Source organism: Canis lupus, chromosome 30 (genome assembly GCF_003254725.2).
Source record: "Canis lupus dingo isolate Sandy chromosome 30, ASM325472v2, whole genome shotgun sequence".
NCBI lineage: Eukaryota > Metazoa > Chordata > Mammalia > Carnivora > Canidae > Canis > Canis lupus.
The window spans coordinates 19,864,318-19,888,891 of NC_064272.1; the positions used below are offsets into that span (position 1 = coordinate 19,864,318).

The window sequence follows — 24,574 nt, forward strand, 5'->3', positions numbered from 1 at the left end:
TGTGAAAACAGTTTCCTATCAAAGTCCCTCTACTTTATGGCTGCACCATCTTCCCTAGGCATTAGCAACGAAGAAGAGATCTATTTTAAACATCATCTCTAAGTATGGTTGCAGGTATTCTAAAGTAGAATTATTAGTAGATAATTCTGAATTTTGGAAATTCTAAGAGACAATTTTCAAAAATTCTATATCAGGATGAGTAGGAAAAAATGTCATTATTCTGTTAGGTGGAATGAGATCTGAATGCAAAATCAACTTCTGTGTTTTTAGGGTATATCCTGGGAAGTGAAATTGCTGTCCATGTTTGGAAGACTTGTAGCGAAGATATTACAGGAATAAAATAATGCATTTTGTGGTAATTGGTTTCAAAATGATTAAAAGTGGCTTTCGCTCATTAGAAAACGTGTAATATTATTTGAACATTACAGCTCTAGCCATATGACATCTTTTGTGAGAATTAATGATTATTAGTTTTTCAGACCATTAAGCAGAGCCTGGAGCAAAGATCAAAGTTGTTTTGTTGTGAATTTTCTTCCTCATGAACTTTGGTGCCTAATATAATTATCCGTTTTTGTGATTTCCTTGAAGAGAACTTATTAGTTTCATGAATGACTTCCATTAGAGGTTACCTAGCTAATGACAGGGTTGGAAAGCTTGACTTCTTCTTCCTTCTTCAACTTCATACTAGACTAAACAATTGCTTCCTCAAAGCTCACACCCCATTGCACGTTCTTTAACACATAATGCTTATTTACAGGGTTACACTAGGTTAAATGAATCCAAGAGTTGAGGAGGACTCATTCTTCTCACTGAGAGAGCAGGGAGCGATGCACGCTGCCTAATTTGAGGGAGCAAATTCTATCTTCTCCTTCTCCCTGAATTTATACCACAGTTGCTGTGTTGGTACATTAACATAATTATCACTTCATTTTGACTTGACACTTGGAAAAGCACCCTCCTTGTTTATATGTTATGATGAGCTCCCATGTACCTTCCTGAGCAGTTTCCCATTGCACCGAGAATTCTCTAAATATCAAATCAGTTAAACATAGAAGAGTTATGTGACCTTACTAGAAAATGGCTCATTATGTTCTTAAAAAAATAAAATTAATGACTAAACTTAGGGGTTTTCATCCTCCTTCTTAAGAGCACTGCTTTCAGAAACACAGCCTTCAGACCCAGTTATAAAGCAGATAAAGTCAGAACCTCTGCACTTGAATCAGAGGTAGTGGGTGCAGAGTCCTAGCTGCCAAGCCCTTCCTCACCCAGTGAAGCTCTCTTAGGAGCTCTAGGGCTTCTCAGAACACAATTTTGAAGCCCACTAGGCAACATGATCTCTAGAAGCCTTTGTGTTCTGAGATACTAGGATTCCAACAAGCCATTTTTGTTTGCATGCTATTTGCTCTATACTCTGCAGTCCCGTGTGCAACTTTTTTTTTTTTTAAAGTTTATTTATTTATTCATGAAAACACAGAGAGAGAGAGAGAGGGGCAGAGACACAGGTAGAGGGAGAAACAGGCTCCTTGCAGGAAGCTCAATGTGGGACTCGATCCCGGGACTCTGGGATCAGGCCCTGAGCCGAAGGCAGACAGACGTTCAACCGTTGAGCCACCCAGGCGTCCCTGTCCCGTGTGTAATGGATGGGATATCATGAAAGTATGATAAGATTTGGTAACCAGAGAAACCAAAGAATATCTGATGGCTCAAGGAGCCAGTCACTGGAGGCAGAGAGGAATGTTTTTTCTTAGTAAATAGATGCGAAAGGAGCTACTGCTCTTCTTTTAAAGGTTATTTTGCTCTCTGGTCTTTTCTTCCTTTCTTAGGGACAATCACTATAAAAAAAAAATCTCCTGTATATATTCTTCTAGGATATACTATAATTTTCCAGAAATAATTATCCATAAATCTAGAAATGATGCCATGCTAGATAATTCTGTCATCCTTGTGCAGGGGCCATGCTAGTTTTCTCTGTATCATTCCAACTTTAGTCTATGTGCTGCCAAAATGAGCATTCCATACTAGATAATTCTGCAACTTGCTTTTTAAACTCAATGTTATATTAAAAACTACTAGCATTGATGTCTATTTGTCTAACTAATTTATTTAAATACATTTTACCATACAAATATATCAAAATTATTCCCTATCAATAGGAAAAATATGGTAGAGTATTCCGTTACAAATAATGTTGTAGTAAACATCTTTTTATGTGTAATCTGCTATATAAGTGTAAGATTCTCTTCATTTTTTTATAATAAATTTATTTTTTATTGGTGTTCAATTTACCAACATACAGAATATCACCCAGTGCTCATCCCATCAAGTGCCCCCCTCAGTGCCCGTCACCCATTCACCCCCACCCCCCGCCCTCCTCCCCTTCTACCACCCCTAGTTCGTTTCCCAGAGTTAGGAGTCCTCATGTTCTGACTCCCTTTCTGATATTTCCCACACGTTTCTTCTCCCTTCCCTTATATTCCCTTTCACTATTATTTATATTCCCCAAATGAATGAGAACATACAATATTTGTCCTTCTCCAATTGACTTACTTCACTCAGCATAATACCCTCCAGTTCCATCCACGTTGAAGCAAATGGTGGGTATTTGTCGTTTCTAATGGCTGAGGAATATTCCATTGTATACATAGACCACATCTTCTTTATCCATTCATCTTTCGATGGACACCGAGGCTCCTTCCACAGTTTGGCTGTTGTGGACATTGCTGCTATAAACATCGGGGTGCAGGTGTCTCGGCGTTTCATTGCATCTGAAATAAGATTCTCTTCATGTTACATACCTAACAAATTTGTTGAGCAATTGGGTGAGCAAATTTCCACCTTACTAGAAACTGCAATTTCATTTTCAAAAGTGGCCCTATAAATTTTTAACAGTTCTTCATGGAGTTTCCATCCATAACAACCTGACAGTCTCAGATATTTCTTTTTTTTTTTTTTTTCCGTTTCAGTGGTTGTGAAATAAAATATCGGTGCTTAATATTAACTTTCACAATCCCCATAGTCAAACAGTTTGATCACCTTTTCCTTTGTTAATTTCCTCTTAGGAAATGCACTTAAACATGCAATTTATTTTTCTGTTTTTCTTCAAATTCTTTTTATGGAGGCTAAGCTAATCCTCTCTTGTATGTTGCAAATACATTTTCCTGCTCTCTCTCTTTACTTCTGATGTGATATATTTGTCATTCCTATTCTTGATAATTTGTGCTTTGGATCTTATGGCAATTTATACATAGAACATATATCTATATCTATGTAGATATAACATATTCTATATATATTTGAAGTTTGTCCACATTTAGGTTTTAATGTACTATGTTTAGATTTTTTTCAGGGTGGCTTTTTAAAAATTTTAATTCTTTAAATTCAATTTAATTAACATATGCTATATTACTAGTTTCAGAGGTAGGATTTAGTGATTCATTACTTTGCATATAACACCTTTTGCTCATTACTTCAAGTGCCCCCTTAATGCCCATCACCCAGTTACCACATTCCCCCCACACCGTCCTCTCCAGTAACCCTCAGTTTGTTTCCTAGAGTTGAGTCTCTTATGATTTGCCTCACTCTATTTTCCTTATTTTACCTTCTCCTCCCCTATGTTCATCTGTTTTATTTCTTAAATCCATATAAGAGTGAAATAATACAGTATTTGTCTTTCTCTAACTTATTTTGCTTAGCATAATACCCTCTTGTTCCATCCATGCCATTGCAAATGGTAGGATTTCATTCTTTTTGATGACTAAGTAGTATTCCAGTGTGGGTGTAGGTGTCTGTATAAACTTGCATCTTCTTTATCTATTTAACGGTTGATGGACATCTGAGATCTTTCCATATTTTGATACCATGTTTAAATTTTTAAGAAATAACTGTTTTCCAATGTGACTGTAGCATTTTACATTCTCAGGGTAAGCAAGTTTGAGTTGCTTCACATAGTTATCAGCACTGTTTTATGTCTTTAATTTCAACCATTCCACAGTATATATCATAGTATCTAAAGTAGTAAATTTTATTTCCCAAATGATGACATGACAAGCTTCTTTTTTGTCCTTTTTGGCCATTTATGCATTTTTCTTTTGTGAAGTGTCCAAATTTTTTTGTTCAACTTTGAGTTGGATTGTCTACTTAGTATTTTAGATGAAATTTTATAAATGTATACATAAATTTCATATTTTAATGTTTTAATTTTGTACCTATTTTATTTTTTATGGTGTCTTTAAAGAACAGAACTTTTAACTTTTGGTTAAATATAACTAATTTTAAAAAATTTTTTAACTGCTTAATTAAAAAAAATATATACATTAACAGGATATTGAAAGGATAATATAAAGATCACATATACCCTTCCCTCCATTCCCCCCAATGGTTACATGATATATAATTGGAGTACAATAAAGACTAGTAATTTGTACACAATTTGTACAATGTGTACACATAATTGTCATTTCATGTAGACTGTCTAACCATAGCTACAGTCCAAATACAGAACTATGCCATCATGCTTTGTGCTATCATTGTGTAATCATTGTGTAGTCTCTCATCTATCTCTCCCATGCTTAACCTTGCATAACCTCTGGGAGCCACTAATCTGTTTTTCATATGTATAATTTTATAACAATGGAATTGTATCTGTCATCTGGATATTGGCTATTTTTCCACTAAAAATAATGCCCTTGGGATATAAATTGCTGTGTATATCAGCTTATTTTTACTGTTGATTAGTATTCCTTGAGAGGGATATATCACAGTTTAGCTGTTCCCCTATTGAGGGACACCTTTGTTGTTTCTAGTTTGATGCTATTAAAATCTGTTAATAAAAGTCATTTGTAATTTTTTATGTGGATGTGTTATTTTTCCAGGCTGAATTGTAGATGTATATTTAATTTTATATGAAATTGTCAAACTCTTTGAGAATTATTGTATTTTACATTTGCACTAACCATGTATGAGAGCCAGTTTCTCTGAAGCCTTTCTAGCACTTAGTATTATCAATGTTTTTGCTATTTAGCTCTTCTAATAGGTACATAGAAACATTTCATTATGGCTCTAATTTGCACTTCCTGAATATCTAGTGACATTAATCATCTTTTCATGGACTTGTCATTCATATGTTCTCTTCAGTAAAATGTCTCTACATCTCTTGCCCATTTTTTGATTTTGTGTATGAATGTTGTTGCTGTTGAGTTTTGAGAGTTCTTTATATATTGTAGATACCACTCCTTCCTTCAATATGTGGTTTGCAAATATTTTCTTCCAGTGTATAGCTTTTATTTACATCCTTTTTACATGAGCTTTCAAAGAGTAGAGTTTTTTAAGACAAGATCACTGGCTTTTCATTTTTTTGTATCATGCTTTTAATGTCATGATTAATAACTCAAGTTTTATGTCTTGAAGACTTCCTGAGTTAAGATTTTTATAATTTTTATTTCATATTTAAATATAATTCATTTTAAGATAATTTTTGCATTAGAATGTGAGGTTTAGGTTGAGGGTGTGCTTCTGCTTATAAATATTCAGTTGCTTTGAGCATCATTTAAAAGTCTATCATCCACTGAGTTGCTTTTGCATCCTTATAAAAAAATGAGTTGTGTAGGTCTTTATCTGGGTTCTCTATTTTGTTGCATTTGTCGATGTTTTATTCTATCTACTGATATCACAGTCTTGGTTATTAGAACTATAAAATTATGAAAAAAAAAAAAAAAGGGATCCCTGGATGGCTCAGTGGTTTAGCACCTGCCTTTGGCCCAGGGCGCGATCCTGGAGTCTGGGGATCGAGTCCCACGTTGGGCTCCCAGCATGGAGCCTGCTTCTCCCTCCTCCTGTGTCTCTGCCTCTCCCTCTCTCTCTATCATGAATAAATAAATAAATAAAGATTTAAATATATATATATAAATTAATTAAAGATTTAAATATATATATTTAAAGATTATATATAATTTGGAGAAAATCAACATTTTGGTATCTCAAGGGTCTCAGTTCATGAACATGGCATAACTTTGCATGTATTAATATTTTCTTTGATTATTCTCATCACTGTAGGGTGCGGATTTAAGTAACCTAAAATAATTGTGAATTTGTCTACTTTTCAGTTACATTAGCTTTTGTTTCACAGGCTTTGCAGCTCTGCATTTGGTTCATACTCATTTTGAATTGTTATGTCTTCCTGGTGGATTCACCTTTATATCCTTATACAATGTGTCTCTTTATTAGTTTTCTTTTGTTCTGAAGTCCACATTATCAGTTATTTAGCTACTACTATTTTCTTTTGATTGTATAGTATCTTTTTCCATTTGTTTATTTTTAATCTGCCTATATCATTACATTTAAATTGAATTCCTCAGCATATAGGTAGGTCATGATGTTTTGTTTTTATCCATTCCATTAAGTCTTTTTATTTGATATATTTAGACCATATACATTTCATGCAATTATTGATAAGGCTTAAATCTGCCACTTTATTCTTTGTCTTCTGTTTGTATTTTCTAGTTTTTATCTTTTCTGCATTTCTATAGATTATTGTACATTGTAAGTTTTTCAATATGTCTCTTTGTATAACTTTTGTAGTGGCTACTCTAAGTATTGCATTATGTATTTTTTTATTGCCTCCTTAAAAAATGTCAAAACTAATAGTTTTTTTTTTTTTTTTTTGTAAAATCTTGAAGGTGAAAGATCTGTTACAGGTTCACTGGACTAAACTCAAGGTAACAGTACAGCTATGTATTCCCTTCTGGAGGCTTAGGGAAGAATAGGTTTTGAAGATTTTTCCAGCTTTTAGTTACACTCAGATTTTTTGGCTCATAGACATTTTCCCTGTCTTCAAAACCAGCAGCTGTGTGTTGAGCATTTTTAAAAAGATTTATTTATTACTTGAGAGGAGGGACAGAAGGAGAATCCAGTAAGACCCCCTGCTGAACACGGAGCATGACCCAGGACTCAATCCCAAGACCCTGAAATCAAAACAAGCTGAAACCAAGATTTGGATGCTCAACTGACTGAGCCACCCACGCACCACTGTGTGGTGAGCTTTTTAATATTACACTACTCTGACCTCACTTTTCTACCTTCCTCTTCCACTTTGAGGTCCTTCTGGACCCACCAGATACCCTGGATAATAAATAATCCAATATTAAGTCAGCTGATAAGGAAACTTAGTTCTATCAGCAACTTTAATTTCCTTTTCCATGTTAAATAAATTATTGAGGTTCCAAGTATATAGCATGGTTGTCTCTGGGGGCCATTAACTTGCCCACTATGCATTACATATACATAATTTGTCAAAGTTGGCTGGGGTATACATTTTACCAGTTCAAATGAAGTACAGAAACCTTATCTACCACTATATTCCTTTATTCTCTCACATTTAAAGTCAAATTGTCTTAAATATGTCCTCTCTATATATATTGAGAACCACATTACATAGTGTTAAACTTATTGTTTCAACCATCAAACATAATGTAGAGAACTCAGGAGGAAAAGGAAAGGATACTGTCTACACCCATAGTTTTGCTCTTATCATTCATTCTCTTTTCTTGATGTTTCAGGATTCCTTCTTTTTCCATTTCCTTTCTGTTTAGAAAAAAAAATTTTAGCCAATCATTTAAAGTAAGTTAACTGATTATAAAGTCTCATAGTTTTCCCTCATTTGAGTATGTCTTGATTGCCTCTTCATTCCTAAGGATGTATTTGCACTGAATATGGAATCTTGGGTTGATCATTTTCTTCTTTCAGCACTTAAAAAGTGTTACGTCATCTCTTTCTGCCTCTTTGGTTCTGATAGGAATTCCATTCTCATTCAAATTGTTTCTCCCTTATAGATAATGTGCCATTTCTCTTACTACTTCAACATTTTTTTTTCTTTTAGTTTTCAGGAGTTTATGATGTGTCTTGACATGAATTTTTCTGTTTGTCCTGTTTATGGTTTATCAGCTTATTCTTCAGATTTGTGTTTTAATTTTTGCCAAACTTGGATAATTTAGTCATTTTTTGTTGGATACACTTCCAGCTCTGTTATAGACTGAATGTGCTGTCCCCAAATTCAAATATTGAAATGCTAACTTCTAATGTGATTGAATTTGAACATGGAAACTTTGATAATTAGTTAGGTTTAGATGAGGTCATGAGGGTAGGGCCCAATGGTGGGATCAGTTTATCAGAATAGGAAGAGAGACCAGAGCTCAGTATGTCATGTGAGGACACAGTGAGAAGGTAGATCTCTGCAACCCAGGAAGAGAACCTTTACCAAGAATCAAATCTGTTAGTAACTTGATCTTGGACTTTCCACTCTCCAGGACTGTAAGAAGTAAATACCTGTTGCTTAAGCTACTCAGTCAATGATATTTTGTTAAAGCATTTTGCATAGACCGAGAATTCTATTCTTTTTTTCCTGTCTTTCTAGGACTCCAATGAGATTAATATTATATTTTTAAATATTTTTATCATAATCTCACATGTTCCTAACACTTTTTTATGGGATCTGTAGTTCAGACTATGTAATTTCTACTGTTTTATATTTCAAGTTCACTGATTTTTCTCTCTAGTGGCTGTTGAGTCCATCCACTTGGGAATATTTCAGTCACTATATTTTTTATTTCTAAAATTTCTATTTGCTTTTCCTATCTTCAGTTTGAGAGTGTCTACTCCTTGCGGGATCCCTGGGTGGCTCAGTGGTTTGGTGCCTGCCTTCGGCCCAGGGCATGATCCTGGAGTCCCGGGATGGAGTCCCGCATTGGGCTCCCTGCATGGAGCCTACTTCCTCCTCTGCCTGTGTCTCTGCCTCTCTCTCTGTGTGTCTCTCATGAATAAATAATAAAAATCTTTAGAAAAACAGAGTGTCTATTCCTTCAGTAATACTTCCTATTCATTGGTTCCAGGTGTATTTATAATTGTTGAAAAAAAAAATTTTGGCTGCTTTAAAATCCTTGTCAGATCTAACATCTGGATTATCACATTGGCATCTGTTGTCTTCCTCATTCAGTTTAAAGTCCCTGGTATGACAAATGATTTTAATATGGACATTTTGAGTATCATGTTATAAGACTGGATCTCAAGTCTTGTATTTTATTTTGTCTGACAGTGCTCCAGTGCTTGAATGAAGACTCATTTTTTTCAAGGTGGAGATGGAAATTTAGGTTTTTGTTTTTTTTTTCCCCTTGGTTTCCATAGATACCCAGGAGGAGGAATTTTGTGTTATTGCTGTAGGCATGACTGGAAGTTGAGGCTTCCCTCTGGGTCTCTGCTTATACCACCCTAGCTTAGAAGGGAACAGGTGCCTAATTGCTGCTTCCTGTGTCGCCACCAATCACATTGAGGGGGTGATTTTGTTAGAGCTGAGTAGTGATAAAAGTCCTGACTTGCCACTAGGCCTTTTCTAATACCATTCCTGTAAGAAGGGAAAGGGAATCTCATTATTACTTCTGTAGGGGAAAAGTTCAGGCTGTGTGATTTACAACTCCCTACTTGGCCTTCTCTGACAGCACTCCAGCCTATATGGGGGACTGAAGTACCTCATTACAGTCTGGCAAGGGGAAAAGTCTAGTCACTCCTTTTGACCTTCACCGCTGGGAGTAGAAAACAGTGGCCACAGGGTTTTGTGTGTTTGACTTTTGGCTAGAGTGGGTTAATTATTATCTAAGGTTTCTGTCTTAGTGGCCTGTCCCTTCTTGTTTCTCCTGCTAAAGAGTTTTCCTTGGAGCCTTTCCTTGTCTGCACCATTGAGATCTCTGGGTTGCAGTTCAGGATATTTGAGGCAAACAGAAAACCCAAAAAACTCACCACTGTATTATACTTTGAGTTCAAAGTTACTAGCCAGTATGCCATCTCTCCAACTTTCAGAACTTTATATGTGTTTATTTTATATATTATGTCCAAAGTTTTTAGGTGTATTTAATTAGAGTAATAGGGAGAGTAAATACATCCTTTTTTTTTCCCCTGGAAGCAAAAATCTGATATATTTTTACATTGATAAAGCAATATTTTATTTTGGGAATAAACCCGACTTGGATAAGTGTACTCACACTACATCAAATGCAAAAATTTTCTTTAGGAATTTGCTTATGAGCCCTCCTATATGATGCTATCTAATCTTAGTTTGTACTATCATTTTCTGATTTTAATAATAAGCTTATACTAGCCTTAGAAAATGTACCTCTTTTTGCATTCTGTGTGTTCACTTTACTTCTATAGTCAAATTTGTGTTATTGATATTATTTACTTGATAAAACTTTAAAAAATTATCTAGTGTTCTTATGATTTTCCTACTGGATAAAGTTCCTTAGTAATAGCTTTAGTTTTTTCTATTTTTGTAAAATATTATTTTTAGAAATTATATTTTTAATATTTTTGGAAAATTATCTTTAAGTATTAGCATTAATTGACATAAAGATATTTATAGCATACCTGTAACTTTTTAAAAAATTCACAGCATCTTCAGTTTTATCTTCTTTACATAATGATATTGTTCATACGTACATTCCCTCTTTTTAACCAGTCGTCATAAAGCATTATACTTCACCCTCCTCCCCTGTAGCCACCATCAGTTTGTTCTCTGCATTTATAGGTCTGATTTTGCTTTTTGTTCATTTCTTCTGTTTTTTAGATTCTATGTATGAGTGAAACCATATGGTATTGGTCTTTCTCAGTTTGAGTTATTTCACTTAGCATTATGCCCGCTAGATCCATTTATGTTGTCACAAATGGCAAGATCTCATCCTTTTTATGGCTGAGTAATATTCCATTATATATATAAAATAATATATAATATACATATTATATATATGTAATGACTGGGTATATAGTTTATTTTATAGCTGAGTAATATTCCATTATATATATAAAATAAGTTATATATATTATATATAATAAATTTAATCTTTTCCAATTTATGAATCTATGGACACTTTAGTTGCTTCCATACCTTGGCTATTTTAAGTTATGCTGTAATAAAAACAGAAGGGTGCATATATATTTTTTAAATTGGTGTTTTTCATTTTTTTGGGTAAATACCCAGAAGTAGAATTATTGAACCCACATGGTATTTCTATTTATAATTTTTTGAGGAACTTCTATACTTCTTGCCCTAATGACTGTACCAATTTACATGCCTTACCAACAGTGTAGAAGGATTCTTTTTCTTCATACCTTCACCGACATTTGTTATTTCTTATCTCTTTGGTTCTAGGATAAAAAAAAAAAAATTCTACCTTAGATCAGTGGAACAGAATAGGTTTACTTCTGGTTCTCTGTTTATACAGTCAATCTATTGCAAAGGAAGCAAGAATACACAATGGGAAAAAGTCTCTTCAACAAATGGTGTTGGGAAAACTGGACAGCTGCATACAAATGAATGAAACTGGACCACTTTCTTATACCACACACAAAATGAACTCAAGATGGACTAAAGACCAAAATGTGAGACCTGAAACCATAAAACTCCTAGAAGGAAACACAGGCAGTAATTCTTTTATATCAGCCATAGCAGCATTTTTCTAGAGATGTCTTAAGACAAGGAAAACAAAAGCAAAAATAAACTGTTGGAACTACATCAAAATAAAAAGCTTTTGCACAGAAAAGGAAACCATCAATAAAAAAGGCAACCTAAATGGGAGAAAATATTTGCAAATAATATACCAAATAAGGGGTTCATATCCAGACTATATAAATAACTCCTACAACTCAATACTGAAAAAGTCCCAAATAATCTGATTAAAAAATGAGCATAGGACCTGAGTAGATATTTCTCCAAAAAAGACCTAGATGACCAAGAGACACATGAAGAGCTGCTCACCATCACTCATCACCAGAGAAATGCAAATTAAAACCACAATTAGATATCACCTAACATTTCTCAAACTTATTTTTTCAGAAAATAATTTTACATAATTATTTTGCATCTTTACTATCCTGATTTTTACTATTAATTTATTCTATGATTCTTGAGTTGAATTGTGATATAGAGGAGCCAGAGAGCAGAATCTTTGTGTATCATCTTATTCTGCCTTATTGTCCAGAGGACTGGCCTAGATTTTTAAAAACAAAATAAAATTCATGTTACATGTCAGTCTTGTTTGAAAATAGTCTGTGGTTCTACACTATAATTAGAGTATAATTTAAATTCCTTAATGGAATCTATCAAGATTTTTATGCAATAAACTCTATTCATCTATATTTTATTTCATATAATTCTTTAGTGTCACGCTCTCATGTTTCAGTTCCTAATACTCTATACTGTTTCAAGCTTCGGTGCCTTTGCAAATTTTTTTCCTCTAAGAATGGCTCATTGAACTGACAAATGCCCATTCATAAATCATTGCCCCCATGAATTGTTTACAAACCCAGTGTCCTCTCTGGCTGCAGAGTTAAGAGATCTTTTCTCTATGCTCCCATATCAACTTGTTCATATCTTTCATATATCTTTATTGTATAGTCATTGTTTTGCAATTTTCCATGTTACCTCTCCCAGCCCATAATTGAACAAAAAAGTATGAGATATGGGCATTAATATCTCACTCAGCACCCAACTCCTTATGTCCAGAATTCCAACAGAAATGTGAGCCAGCCTGGCAAGATCTATTGAATACTGAGAGCCTCACGAGAAAGTTGACAAGATTGAATAAAACAACAGGTAAAATACTATGCAAAATACCTAACATGTAGTAGGTACTCTGTAAAGGTCAATGGCAATTCAAAAACCCTCTGATTATAATACAGGCTTTTCTCTAGTTTGTTTTCAGCTCCCATCTCATGACTTTCAGGCATAGTACACATGCCTTAAAAGTCAAATGTATTTTGATATGCTGGAAAATAAAGCAAACCTATTTCCTAAGTGTATAGTGAACAATATTATCACTAGTGGGAGATTTATATTATCCTACTAGAGAGCAAAGAAAGGCATTAGAGCAATGAAGTTTAAGGAAATTCCTAAGCTAGATTGGCCTCCAGATATCAAATTCTTTATAAACTTTGAGAACTCTTCCATCTAAATTGTCTTTGAAAACTGTTATAGCAAGGTTAAAATACCAAGAGAGGAAACACAATACAACAATCTTTACTTTTATCTTAGATTATGAGATAATTATATCTCAAATTTCAGTGGTAGGTATTAAAATTTTGGGTGGTAACTAGTGAGTAAATAATTCTCATTACACTGAAAATTACATCTGGAGGAACACAATTACAGAATTCAGAGCTAGAAACTTTAGATATATGCTGGCCAAACCCTCTTACTTCACTTACATAGGAGGAAAAACTGAGTGCTCAGGAGGTCATGTGTTGCTGTAAGTCACATTCAGAATTCCTTCCTGAGGATGTTCACATGAGTAACATTGATTTTAATACTCAAGATACACACTTATTAAGCGTATAAGAATATATATATCTTTTCAGGTCCCTAAGCAGCATGGTTGAATAGAATGATATTCACCTAGTAAATATTTTATAAGTTAAAAAATTTTTAAACACTTTATGGAATTTTGAGACATTAAAAAAATGTACAAAACCTTCACTTTAATCCTATTTATAGAGGAGGTTTCACTATAAAGTAGATGGATGCATTGTGATCTTATATTAAGGACATTAAGTCACTGAACTGCAAAATGACCTTGCACAATGATAGGACTTTTGAGACAAGGGGCATTGGGAACAGCCTTATAAGGAGCATCCAGCATGTAATTACAGAGGTTTGTTTGTTTGTAATTATAGAGGCTTAATCAGAATTTGACTAAGCAAAAAGAACTACTTGTAGAACAACAGGCAATTTGTCAGGGAACAAAGCCATTGTGAATGTGTGTGTGTATATGTACTGGTTATCAGTATATGATAAGTTTATGATGTATATTAAACCTATATTTGTAAATATATGAGTATTTTTTACATTTTTGTATAATATTTAAGTGTGTTTATATTAATGGTCACAAATTATTGAATCAAGGTCATATAATATAATTTTCAACATATATTTCTATACTTGATCATATATGTTTTTCCAGGGGTTTTGTGTGTATGTGTGTGAATAATGAAAGTGCAGATCTTTACACGTTATTTTTTTCATGACTTATATTAGTTTGCTAGATCTGATATAACAAAGTACCATAAACCAAGTGAGTTAGGGCAATAGAAACCTTGTCAGTTCTGGAAGCTAGATGGTCTGAGATCAAGGTAGGCTGAGAGGGCAATGCTCCCCTCTGAAATTTCTAGGGGAAAGATCTGTTCAGGCCTCTCTCCTAGCATCTGGTAGATATCCTTGGCTGTGGCAGTGGAGCTGCAGTCTTCAGATGGCATTTTTCTTGTGTAGTACATCTGTTTTCAAAGGTCTCCTTTTTATAGACAGTCATACTGGACTGGGAACCACCCTACTCCAGTATGACCTTATCTAAACTGCAATGACTCTATTTCCAAAGAAGGCTATATTCTGAGATTAGGACCTCAGCATGTGAATTTTGGGGAATATAATTCAATCTGTAACAAAAAAATATTCTGAGCATCAACTTCAAAAGAATATTTCTCATCAAAACAGTATGCTAGACATCATTAAAAAATTTTCTAAAAATTTAATTAGTTTTCACTGCCATCAATCATGCATCAGAGTGTCAGATTAATGACACCCTCAACAGTATTTGGTATTATTTTAATATTATTAAAATGTGATTATCCTGATTTTTACTAATTTTGTAATCTGATGAGGCATAGTTTTAATAAATAGTATCATTTTTTCATGCTTATTTACCATTGTTGCACTCTATTTGTGAGTTACCTAGTCACATTCTTGACCAATTTTGGGGAGGTATTAGGGTCATTTTTTTTTTTTTTGAGACCTGTAAGAGTTCTTTACATACTGAACATATTAATGTGCTTTTAGCAAATACGTTTCATTTTCTTTTTGTTTTTATATACAAATTACTACATGGGTATAACAAACTTAATAAACTTTACCTCTATCTATAAATGTATCCTCTTATTCCATAGAGTTAATAAATATTCCTTCATATTTTTACTTGTTTTTCTTTACATTTGATTATTTAGTATATCTGCAAAGTTATGGGCTATGTGTGAGATGAGGATGTAAATAAATATTACAGATACTTGAATTTTGTTCTAAGCATAATTTATAGACCAGTATGTCTCTTTGTATTTGATAATAATCCATCCTTCCTTATTTGTTAAATTCTTAAGTACAAGGGTTTGTTACTTGGCTAATTTTGTTGAATTTATCTTTCGATCTATTTTGCCAGGACAATAATGTTCATTAGTATAGATTTTTAATATTCTTACAAGCTTCCCTCATAATTCTCCTTTTAAAAGGTCTTAGATCTTTTGACTTATTAATCCAGTTATACTTGAAGTGTTCTTTATCCTGCAACAACTTGCCATTAGGATTTTAACTATTAAATCTATAAATATGTTATAAAATAATTTTCCCTGGGATGCCTGGGTGGCTCAGCAGTTGAGCATCTGCCTTTGGCTCAGGGCATGATCCTGGAGTTCTGGGATTGAGTCCCATATCGGGCTTCCTGCATGGAGCCTGCTTCTCTCTGCCTGTGTCTCTGCCTCTTTCTTTATCTCTCGCTAATAAATAAATAAAATCTTTATAAAAAATAAAATAAGTAAAATAATTTTCCCTGTACAAGAAGATGAAATAAATTTCATTTGGATTTTTAGATACTTCCATAAAGTGTTGTAGCTTATTTAAAACTGTTCACTCAATGTTCAGCAAAAATGTATTGTTCGTCTGCTATATTTCAGAAATGTAGTAGAACTTAGAAAAAGGAGATTGAAGATAGATAAAATCAAGGAGCTTTTATCTGGACTGCAGATGAAGAAACTGACAAAAGATGAGGATTAACTGGGAGGAATGTAGTGTGCAGGGCTCATGCATGCAAGCCATGAATCCCTGAGAGATTACAGGTTTCCAGGAGAGGGGGTTATGCTTTGAGTGAAAATTTGGATTTTGGAGTCTGATAGATAGCTAGATGAAGAAGGGGAACACTTGTTTTAAGGGAATGGAACTGAAAATTCAAAGGCACCCAGATTTCAAGGAGTACACCACGAAGATGAAATGGCAAGAACTGAATTGTGATCAAAGTGTAGAATGTGAATGAAGACTCATGAGCCTGCAGTAGATATAGATCTGTTTGTTCTCTTGTGGGCACTGGGAAGCATTAATGTATTTTATCCAGGGAAGGGGAGTGGTGTGATTTTACCTGTGTTTAGAAAGGTTTACAGGGGGACAGTATAGCAGGTAGACAAGAAAGGAGTAGGAGTGAACAAAAATATTTGTTGATAATTAATAAAAATATTTATTCAGTTAAGGAATGAATGAAACATTGAATAATGAATGAAAAAGTTGAAATGTATTAGATTTAGCAGCTGAAAAGTTGTTGACTTTAAGATTACCTTTACTCAGTGGAATGGTTGATATAGAATCTAATTATTAATAGTGTCAAAGTAATGCATATTTGAAATCCAATTCATGCCAGTGTTTTTCAAGCTGGTTATTGTGATTTTGTAGAAAATTATTGTTTTTTGTTTAGTTTATAAATTGCATTATATCCTCACTTCTACCTATTTTATTAACCTTAATAGTTTTGCAGGTGATTTGTCTTTTGAGTATAAAATTATAATGCCTGAAAAGAACAGCTTTGGGTCCTGTTTTCTAAAATTTATATTGTTTATTTTTGCTTCATTTGGTCTGCCTTAATCTATTGATCACAATTTCAGGAAATACATTAAAATGTTGGTTGTAAACATTTTTGTTTTGCTTTGAGTAGTAATGGGAATGCCCTAGTATTTCACACTGAAATTTATGTTTCTGGAGGTAACATTTTTTTTAAGATATTAAAATCAAGATTCATTCCAGCTAATTTAAATATGTTTAAAAATTATTTAGGGGGTTTTGAAATTTTATCAAATACTTTTTGGTACCTATTAAAATGTAGGTGCATATTGTCTGACCAATTGGTATCTCAAATTATTCTATGATTTTAAATTATGCTTGTGACAATCTTGATGGATATGATATATTCTTAATTAATGCTGAATTTTCTATGTTGCATACAGTACCTTAAAATTTTTATGACCAAAACAAGATTGTTTTTTATTACTTAAAATTTTATTCTGTTTTCTATTACTCTGTAATTTTGTTCAAAGTCTTAACTCTGAGATACCGTGAAGTATCTAAAATTTGCCAAAAATAGTTACAGTAATTAATCAAGCCATACTTAATGAGTCAAAAAACCAATACATTTCACATTTTTATCAATAAAGGTTGCCATTGAGCCTACAGACCTAGATAAATCTTTATATTGCTTGGGCTCATCCATAAAAATAAAAGGTTTTGAGAATGAACCCCAAGGTCATTTTAACTCTAGCTGTCTGACAACTTGAATTCATAGAGTAGTCCTTCCAGCTTTATACTAATAGGCAAAATGGAATTAATAAGTTTAAAAGCAATACTACTATGTAAGGTAGAAATGGACCATGCCATGAGGACCCTGGCAGATTCAGACCTGGGTTAAAAAAAAAAAATCCATTGTTCATCATTGTTTATCTTGATTCAAGAGCAGTTGAAACTGAGATGTTTACCCTGTGATGTATCTTAAATTGCACTGGAGAACTGCGGACCAGTAACTTGCTTTCTGTTTTGTTCAACTTACCTGAAATATGGGATGTAAAAAGCAACAGATGGAGGATGAGGGGCCCTGGAATTTCCCATTTCTGCCAAGCTTTGTGATCTAAGTCATTTAACTTCTTTCAGGCATCAGATATTTTGTTTTTGTTTTTTGTTTTTTATTTGTAAAGCAGAATATATTTGATTAATCTTTTAGCTCATGAGTTCTATGACAAGCCATAAATAAATAATCCCTTAATAAAACATGCTAAATGTATATAGTCACCTGAGGTTTACTTTGACACGTATCCATCTCAGTTGATTTTTTGAAGAGTGTTTAGAGGCCAATAAGCAAAGTATTCATGACCTTTTTGTAGAGTTGGGTCTAGACTTCAGACTCCAGAAAATTTAGTGTTTGCCCCATGTGCTTACTAAGTGCCAGAGCCCCAGCTGGGTCTTAGGACTTCTGATTCTTCAACTGTGTTCTTTTCTTTATATGACACATTATCTTTCATTAAGCTCTTTAATCACCCTTTGATACTTTTCAAGCATTTCACTATATTTTCCAGCTCTTTAAATTATGAGGACCAACTATCCCCCTTCCCTTGGGGTTCAGCCTTGAAATTCTGTTTATTGATGATTTTTAACAATGAAAATAGTAACACTTTGTGTATATGTTTAAATGATTTCTTAAAGTACTCCATCTAACATTTATTCCTTCTTTTCCTGATTCTCTTTCAGATAGCAGTTCTGTGGATGAAAAGGTTTTAAATCATACTTTTTCTTTTCTCCTGAGGGATCTTGTCTCTTGTACATGTTTGTTTGTGACATATTAGACCTGTTTGGGTTCCTCTGTTTTAGTTGTGAAATGTGCATGTTATCCCAGCTTTCCATTCTTTGGTTGTCCTTTAAGTGTGCCCCCAATATGTTGCATTTATGAAGAGGTTATACTTTGCCAGCTGCGCTTCCTTTAGCTTACTCTTGCCTACGTAGGGGTCGGCTACGGTCAAACTCAGCATCTGTTCTTAAGTCTGGCTAATCATGATCTCCCTGACTGATTCATGATGTTCACTGCACATAGCAAGTTTTAAGGGCAAATAGTATTGGGAATGATATATTTTCCTGGACTGTGCCAGTGCTTTTGTTTAAATGCTGACGGCTAATTTCAAAACCTCCACTCACAAAAACATATAGTAGCTTTGACTTGGAGCTGACCCTGCTTAGCATCTGTCATCCTGGGTGTTACATGTCTAGTGCAGTTGACTTGTGTCCCAAATTCACGTGTATGTAGCTATAGTATGCTAAAAGCCTGTTGTTTTTCTTGTTTTTTTCTTGTTTTTCACTTCAGGCTCGAATAGTAAGTGGCAGTGATTTGGATGCTTCCAAATTCTCTGGACTCCAGACGATTGGTGGGTGAGTACATTCATAATCTTTTTAATTCATTCCATTCATCAATGGTATTTGGCTGTGCTCTCACCATACACATTTTGAATGCAGGATGCTGCATGATATAATTAACTAGGCTTACTGTTGCTTTTTTTTTTTTTTTTAGAAAAAGTAGCTTTTATAGTTTTTTATAAATGTAATGTATAATTGCATGTGCATGTATATAATTATGCTTACATGTATTTGTATACAAAAAAGTCAAAATCACCTAAATGAATCAGTTAAGATTGTCATTCTGTATACAAATACACATAATTTTTCATAAATGAGTTCACATTAATACAATTAATACTATCTTTTGATCTGCTAATTTGCAGTTGATAAAATGTACATGAATGTTTTTCTATCTTCCTAAGTCACTGAATGTAAACTTCATTACTTTGTATTGCTATTTAATGGTTAGATGAAAGTATTTAAAATTTAATCACAAAATAATGTATGAATCATATCTTGCCTGTAAAATACTCAAAACGCAAAGGATCTCACTTAATGCCTATAATTACATGTTGGTATGAGTTTGGCATGTATGCTCATAGGCCTTTCTGTGTCACTTGCATACATGTCTATGTTCCCATAGAATAAGTAGTTGTATTGTCTATCTTTACCATAAACTGGGCCATTCTACATACAAATAAATAAGCACTAATTTAGTAATGACATTGTAGTAAGTATTATCACAGTTATTTCTTATATAATGACTGATCCGATCCTTAAAATGGCCCTCTGATGTAAGTACTAACTTGACCTTCATTTTACAAATTAAGGAAATGTTATATGAAACAGTTTTAAAAAAACCTTTCCCTTCATACAGCTAGTAAGTGGCAAAATCAGTATCCAAACTCAGCTAGTCTGGTTCTAGAATCTGTGACCTTTCTCAATAGGCTATCCTGCCTCTGCAACTTGTGTTTTTTTTTTGTTTTTTTTTTTTTTGTTTTTTTTCTCTTTGCCATTTAGCAACATGCCCTAGAAAACTTTCCACTTCATTTTTTCTAAGTGAAGTAAATATTTTAAACATTTATAGAAAATTTATTTATCTTCTGTTAATGGATTTTCAAGAATATTTCTAGGTACCAGTATTACAAATGGTACTATAGCAAACATAATAGATTTTTAAAGTGAAATTGTCAACCAGAGCTTATGCACAGTATAGACATACACAAAGATAGATAAGTTTTCTAAGTGTTGACATTTGAACACTTGTATACAATATAAATAGAAGCAACATTTAGATAATGTATTAGGTATTATTTAGACAAAGAAATAGTTTTACAGTTATGTTTTATAATACTCTCACTATTTGAAAATCTTGTGTTAAATACATCCACATGTTACTTTAAATTAAACATATAAATTTTCAAATTTTAAGTATGGGCCTCCTGGAAAATAATATACACCATTTTTGGTTTGATATTTTTCAAATAAAAGCTTGATTTTTGTCAAATAACTCATATCTTCATTACTTTTATATCTGTAAACTCTTCAATGTTCTTAAAATACGTGAAGAACTACTCACATCCCTACTATAATGTGAACTTAGAAAATAATTAGATTGGATTCCAATTTTATTATGAAAATATGTGTGTCATGATCTTGGATTTATCTCAGTTTATAATCTGAGAGTTCCTGCAACTCCTCCCCATGGCATCCAATACTTAATAACAACTTGTTTTCCTATTCAAAGCAGCATAGTTAATCTACAACCATGTATTAAGTGCAAGCTGTGTAAAATGGTTAGATAGATTATCCTTGCATTTTGAACAAATCCCTTCCATTTCACTTTTCCAGAAACTTCTTTTCAAAGAGACTTTTGCATTATGATGGTATGGGAAAGGGGTGATAATTTTCAATCAAGAGAATATGCCATTATCTGAATGCTTATTTCCTCTTGAAGAAACAGAAGGGTACATTTAAATATAGCCTTCAGTTACAACCTCTTTAGCAAGATTTACTTATTTTACTTTTCTGTAAATATTTTACATTTCCAATAACATTTTACTTTTTCTATAAGTATTTTAAAACATATTGTTATAGAATGAAACATTACTATAAATCTAAATATTTTAACTTCTCTTGTCCTGGAAAACAGATTGGAGCAGATTTTCAGAATGGAGTCACCACTTCATGACAGTTCTCCATCCCTGACTTCTCTATCTTCAACATTTCTAGCTAGTTTAGAGCCAAACCATATCAATCCTTCCCTCCCCCTTCTTAAGTGTCAATGAAGGAATAATCTATACACACTGAGACCAGATAATATAGTTAACAGTGCTCCTGTGATTTCTACTCCTCTCTCTGTAGAGTCTCTTGTAAGTGTTGCTAGAAAACACATAGCAAACTTATTTTTCTCATCTCTCAAAAAAATTCAGGCAGACTCTGAAAAGAAAATGGGAGAGAGAAAAGATCAGAACAAAGGAAGGGAGAAAGCTAGAAAAAATATATACTTCAGTGATAGTATTTAACATTTTATTTCTCCCAGTTGTTTTACAAGAATTTGGTCACTATTTTCATATTTGTAAGCTAAGAGTCCTACCAGAAGCACACACCAAGATATTAGAAGTATAAGAGCTTTTTCAGAGGAGATATCTCTGAGATAAATGGAGAGAGAGCACAAGTAGATGAGAGAAGCCTTAGGACCATGACATGGGTCTGACATCTGTAGGAGGAGAGAGATAAGGAAGGAGAACTAGGCATTAAAAGCCTTACACTGACCAATGAGGCTACAAGGAAGTGCCAGACCAATGGGAAACCCTTGGCTTACTGTTAGAAGAGTCCCACATTGTGCAAATGTGACCATCTGTATTACTTCTGCCATGCTGAGTTATTGGTTTGGGTCATCTTGATGAGTGTGGCATTGGGGTGAATACTGCAGTGGATTCTGTGAAAATGTGGTGGTTGAAGATTGTCATCCAACTATACCTTTCGCAGAAAGGTTTAATTTAAAGATTTTTTATTTCTTCATGAGAGACACAGAGAGAGGCAGAGACATAGATAGAGGGAAAAACAGGCTCCCTGTGAGGACCCTGATGTGGGAATCAATCCAGGTTCCCGGGATTACGCCCTGAGCAGAAGGCAGATGCTCAACCACTGCACACCCAGGTGTCCCCCTCAGAGGGGTTTTAAATGACACATGCCCATAGCTACCTAACTTCTGATAAGTGAATTTGGTGAAACTACTTTAATAAATGATAGTGAATGAAGTCATGCCAGTACTTTCTACAAATATGAATCACTTTTTAAAATCAGAATGACCTTCCCTTGGTTCGATTGCATATAACTTAAGTTCCCCCTTGACTAAACATCTAGTTAGTTCCTTTGGTTGCATGATGAGAAGCATTTCGAGGCTTTTGTATATTCTTTCTAGTCTTAAGGTGTACTAGCTTTGTCTGCACTAGAATTCAGGGAAGTCCACAAAACAGTGGTGAGAATAAGGAGAAAGATAGTTTGGGAGAGGAGATTCTTATTTTCTCTAGTTCTCTAAATTCTCTACATGATAGCTCTCCTGGAAATAAGTTCCTTAAGCTTATGTGAAGGAAGGTTTATTCTCTGTCATGGTTCTGAATGAGGCTGCCACTGCTTTCTTAATCCCAGGAATCTGGTGGTGACTTGGCAACCACTACCAGGATTATTGAACCTTGGCAGGAAATAGGTGCTATTGAGAGAGGTGAGAAAAAGAGATTGTTGAGCAGGACACTGAGAGACAGCCAAATAGAAAAAGAGAAGCTTCCATTTTGACCTAACTCTTAAATAGGTACAATTACAGAAAAAAGAAGAAAAAAAGTGTATGTGTATGTGTGTGTATATGTATATGTGTGTATACATGTACATATATAAAAATTTTTGCTGAAATTTTCAAGGAAGTTCAATTATTGACATAAATGAATAATGTGGTGAATATGAGCAAGCAGTTGTCAGCTAGAGTTTTAAATAATTCCTTTGCTTTTAAATTTACCTTGATTAAAATAGTGATTTTTTTTGTTGTTACTGTTATAAAACCTGACATGAGTTAGGTTGCACGATATGTGGATATAGGTGGTTTAATATACTTCTGATATTTGTCAGGCTTCTAACATTGCTTTTGTACTTCTCTCTAAAGTTGAAAAGGTTGTATACTATCCGGATGCCCTATTTTCCACTCCCGGCCTTGACATTCATATTTGGCCAATGCCTAAAATCATTTAAGTTGGTAGCTAAGGTTGTTCTTACTCTTCAGAAGCTCTTAACTCCTCTTTTCTCATTCTCCTTCTCTTGGGTAGCTGAGAATTTTTTGCTTAATTTTTCCTACCTAGCCTATAAATGAAATTCTCTCTTATCCCCTCATTTAACTTCCTTACTTTTAAGGAAAGCCCCAGGAATTCTCTTACCTAGACGATGGCTGTTTCCACTTCTACAATCCCTTCCTTGGGTCAGTGGTTCGTGCTACACAAATACACCTGTATGCTCTGAACCAAGTGTGCCAAGTATTAAGAAAATGACAGACCCCATGTAAGTGTGTTTCAGTAACAATGGGAGGCTACTCTTTGAAGAGAAATGGAAGCCTTTGTCTTTTACTTTTCAGTTAGCTGTTTTTTTGTAAGAGTTCCTTTCCTTTCAGTGGATTTTGTATAGAAGGAGTTCTTATAGATTTAAGTAAAAATGAATTTGGATTAGAACTTATTAATTATTATAAGAGCTAGCAGATGCGGACAGCTCTGCATTCCTAATTCATTATTGGATAGCAATTCAAATCACCATTCCCATAATTTTTCAACTTATTTTTACTTATATTGCCATTAATCTAGTTTTAATCCTCAATCCCTTTTACCTAGGTGAATGCAAACTGATCTTCCTTCATTAATTCTTCCACATTAAGTTCAATCTATACACTGTCAAAGATTAATCTCCTCAAAGCACAGTCATTTCTACTTAAATGTGTTTAATGGTTCCTCAGTTCTGCAGTATAAAGTATGGATCTTTCTGTATGGCTTTGAATATATTGATTTCTATTTCTCTATATAATAAGGAATTATTATCTCCCCTTTCTGTTCACATTTGTGTCATTCTTATGGTACATATGAGTTTAAATTGCATAAATTAACAAAATTTTAATCTTCCAACTTGATTTTAAACTCTTTAAAGGCTTAGGGTTGGTCTTTTTCACTTAGATTTTCTTCCACAAAGTATATAATAGTGCCTTGCCCATATGAGGACCTCACTTCTAAATTAATCTTGTCTTGGATTTGGCAGTCTCTTAGATGAGTTACTTTCTTAAAAGATTATTTCTTTTCTTTTTATTTTTTTTAAAGATTATTTCTTAAAAGATTCAGATCTGCTACATTTTAGGAAAAATGATAATCCTGAAGCTATCATGGATTCATGGTAAGTCCTACATGAGAAGTACGGAGAGTACTAAAAACAGCTGGTCCTACCCCTCCCCCCAAACTCTGTGTTACTAAATCCCTACAGAAAAAAGAAAAACACAAAAACAAAAACAAAACAAGGGACTTTTCTCAAACTAGATTTAACCCCAGTTAATCAGAA

General features: G+C 33.7%; 1 protein-coding gene and 1 non-coding gene across 2 annotated transcripts in view; one reads left to right on the forward strand and one right to left on the reverse strand.

Moving 5' to 3' along the window:
- The window catches only part of UNC13C (unc-13 homolog C), a 540,818-nt gene that overhangs the window by 94,326 nt on the left and 421,918 nt on the right, over positions 1-24,574 (forward strand). Inside the window, exons 2-3 of the mRNA XM_049104442.1 lie at positions 18,353-18,375; positions 18,960-19,024. Of these exons, the coding sequence (XP_048960399.1) occupies positions 18,353-18,375; positions 18,960-19,024 (88 nt within the window). The remainder of the gene's footprint in view (positions 1-18,352; positions 18,376-18,959; positions 19,025-24,574) is intronic.
- Positions 1,901-2,012, reverse strand: LOC112676230 (U6 spliceosomal RNA). Its single transcript, XR_003146399.1, has one exon. It is a non-coding gene; the product is annotated as a U6 spliceosomal RNA (small nuclear RNA).